Source organism: Nannospalax galili, unplaced genomic scaffold (assembly GCF_000622305.1).
Source record: "Nannospalax galili isolate Female #2095 unplaced genomic scaffold, S.galili_v1.0 scaffold261, whole genome shotgun sequence".
Taxonomy (NCBI): Eukaryota; Metazoa; Chordata; class Mammalia; order Rodentia; family Spalacidae; genus Nannospalax; species Nannospalax galili.
Genome location: NW_008345226.1, coordinates 3,184,430 through 3,186,954, shown reverse-complemented (window position 1 = coordinate 3,186,954; position 2,525 = coordinate 3,184,430). Strand labels below are relative to the sequence as shown.

The 2,525-nt window shown below is 43.3% G+C and overlaps 1 protein-coding gene across 1 annotated transcript in view; it reads left to right on the top strand.

Annotated features, from left to right (window-relative positions):
• Positions 1–2,525, top strand: part of LOC103740750 (MORC family CW-type zinc finger protein 1) — a 129,653-nt gene that overhangs the window by 50,958 nt on the left and 76,170 nt on the right. The window contains exon 6 of the mRNA XM_008841434.1: positions 1,138–1,438. Coding sequence (XP_008839656.1) covers positions 1,138–1,438 — 301 coding nt within the window. The remainder of the gene's footprint in view (positions 1–1,137; positions 1,439–2,525) is intronic.

The following is a 2,525-nucleotide window of genomic DNA, read 5'->3' as shown; positions in this document are numbered from 1 at the left end:
GTCATATGTTAGACGATCATTCATGTGCCACTCTGGTCTCCTTCTGGTTATTTTAGGCTTCTAGAGGAGAGAGCAGGCTGTGTACCTACAGCAGACAAGCACAGGCTATCTAGTTCTTTTAGCACATGTGTCCTTCAGTGGTTGAAACAGCAGTCAACAAGGGTAGGAAGCAGGATGTCAAGATGTGGGATGAGCCTAGGGATGGGGACCGGCCTCACATGTACCAGGGAGCCAAAGGCTTGTGAACCCATGTTGGGAGGAAGATAGGTTGCATGGTGTGTTCTCAAAGTCAGAACTCTTTTTTCAGTCCAGCTTTGTACCTGTTTCTGAATCCAACTCTGAATCCCAGGTCACAGTTCATCAGGGAGGCCAAGGTAGGAACTCAGGGCAGGAACCTGGAGACAGGAGCTGGAACACAGGCCATGGAGGAACACGGCTTACTGGCTTGCTCCCTGGCCCCTGCTCAGCCTGCTTTCTTATGCAACGTAGGCCCATCTGCCCAGGGGTGGCACCACCCACAGTGGGCTGGACTCTCCCATATCACTCATCAAGAAGATGCCCCTCGACATGACCACAGGCCAGTCCAATAGAGGAAATTCCCCAATTGAGGCTCCCTCAACCAGGTGTGTCAAGTTGACAGTAAAGCTATCCAGCACAGTGATACATCTGTCAGGAGAGGTCACATGAGGAAGTGTGGGGAAAATAAGAGATTCAGTTTTGGAAGGGTGGCCTTGGAGGTACCTTCAGGTATAACACATCACCAAGAGACATTTGACTCTCAGGACAGTACAGAAGACCAATGACATCAGAAAGTTTTTCAGCAGAGCTGATCTGAATCTTAATCAGAACCAGGACTGCTGAGGATTTTCTGTCAAAAGGTGGAATACCATGTCCCAGACAATCTAGATGCCAAACCAGATACCACAATGGAGTCTGTGATAAAGTAAATGAAAACAGCTGTGTCAAAAATCAGGTGCAAGCAGACTCCTGCCCAGTGCCTTGCCTCAATAACTTGGGCCGCAGGGTAAGCCTGCACCTGCTCTCCTCACCTGTCTTCTCTGGTTCTCTAACATCTCACCATTTCAGGGTTGTAATTGCCAAATAAAGATACTAGTATCAAATGAGCTCTTTTCAGAGAGTGCTTGCTCTCCTCCCTAGCCTGCCTTGTTATAGGTTCTTCTTTTTAATTAAGGAAAATTCCCAAATTCAGAGAATCAGGCCTTCAGGTGATAACTTGACACAGGGGTCTCGTTCATCTTTTGAGTTTCCCGCTGGCTGCAATAGCCAAAAAAGAAGCACAGAAGATGCAGACTCTGATGTAGAGTTTGTTTCCATGACTAAAGTTATGAAGAGGCCTACGAAGAAAAAAGTGAAGGGCCAGCAGCAGAGACGCACGGAAACTCTGCCAGGAGGCCTCAGACTTACTGGCATGGCCCAGGTAGGGTTTGTGTTTTTTTTCCTTTTTTCTTATTCATAAAAATGCCTAATAATTCAGTCATTCCAGAAATAGCATCCGGTGAAGGTTTTGCTTCATGTTCACATTTTTAACTCATTCTAATTATGGGATATACATTGTAATTTTATTTCCTGGAGAGGGTCCCAATTTCTATTTTTTCCCTGTGTTCTCTGTTTTGGAAGAGAGGTTAGATTGCTAATATCAGCACAATATGGAGATTTAAGCCAAGTGAAGTTATCCTACAGAATGTCCGGATGGGAAAAAGACTTTAAATCTGTAGTTAGAGAAGTGATCAGGTAAGAGAACCTCTAATCTTTAGATCAAGCATCCATAAACTGTTACCCCTATAGCCAGAATTGCAAAAAAGGCACACAGATCAATACAGTATTGCTAAGGGTGATATTTTTAAATGAAATATTTCATTTCTTATTATTCCTTTATAATTTCATACATGCGCATAATGTATTTTGGGCATTTTTCTCTCCCATTAACCCTGCTGTCCCCGTCATTCCCACTGACCTCTTTATTCTTGCCAGCCATGGTAATCCCAGCACTTGGGAGGCAGAGGCAGGTGGGTCTCTGTGAGTTTGAGGCCAGTCTGGTCTATATAGTGAGTACTAGGCCAGCCAGGGCAGGTTCTTACTTCCATGATAAGCACTTTTTTGTCTCATATTTGCTAAATGTCATATAATTATATTTATCAAGTTTTCATTATCTAAAATTTAGGGCCAGGCATAGTGGCACACACCTATAACCCAACATTAGGAGACCAGAGCAGAAAGATTTCTATAAGTTCAAGGCTAATCTCATCTACATTATGAGTTACAGGCCATCAGCCAGTGGTACATGGTGATGTGTTCTCTCTTTGTCTCCCCTCCCTCTGACTCTCACTATATATACATTCATTTATATGTATATGTGTGCATATATATAATAAACATAGAGGACATTTGAATCTTTTGAGTATCTTTGAAAAGGAGCAGTTGTCAAGTCTCAGAGGTTTCCAGCTATATCAGACACATAAATAAATGGCAAACACCACAACTTCACTTACTCATATTTCCTTTGT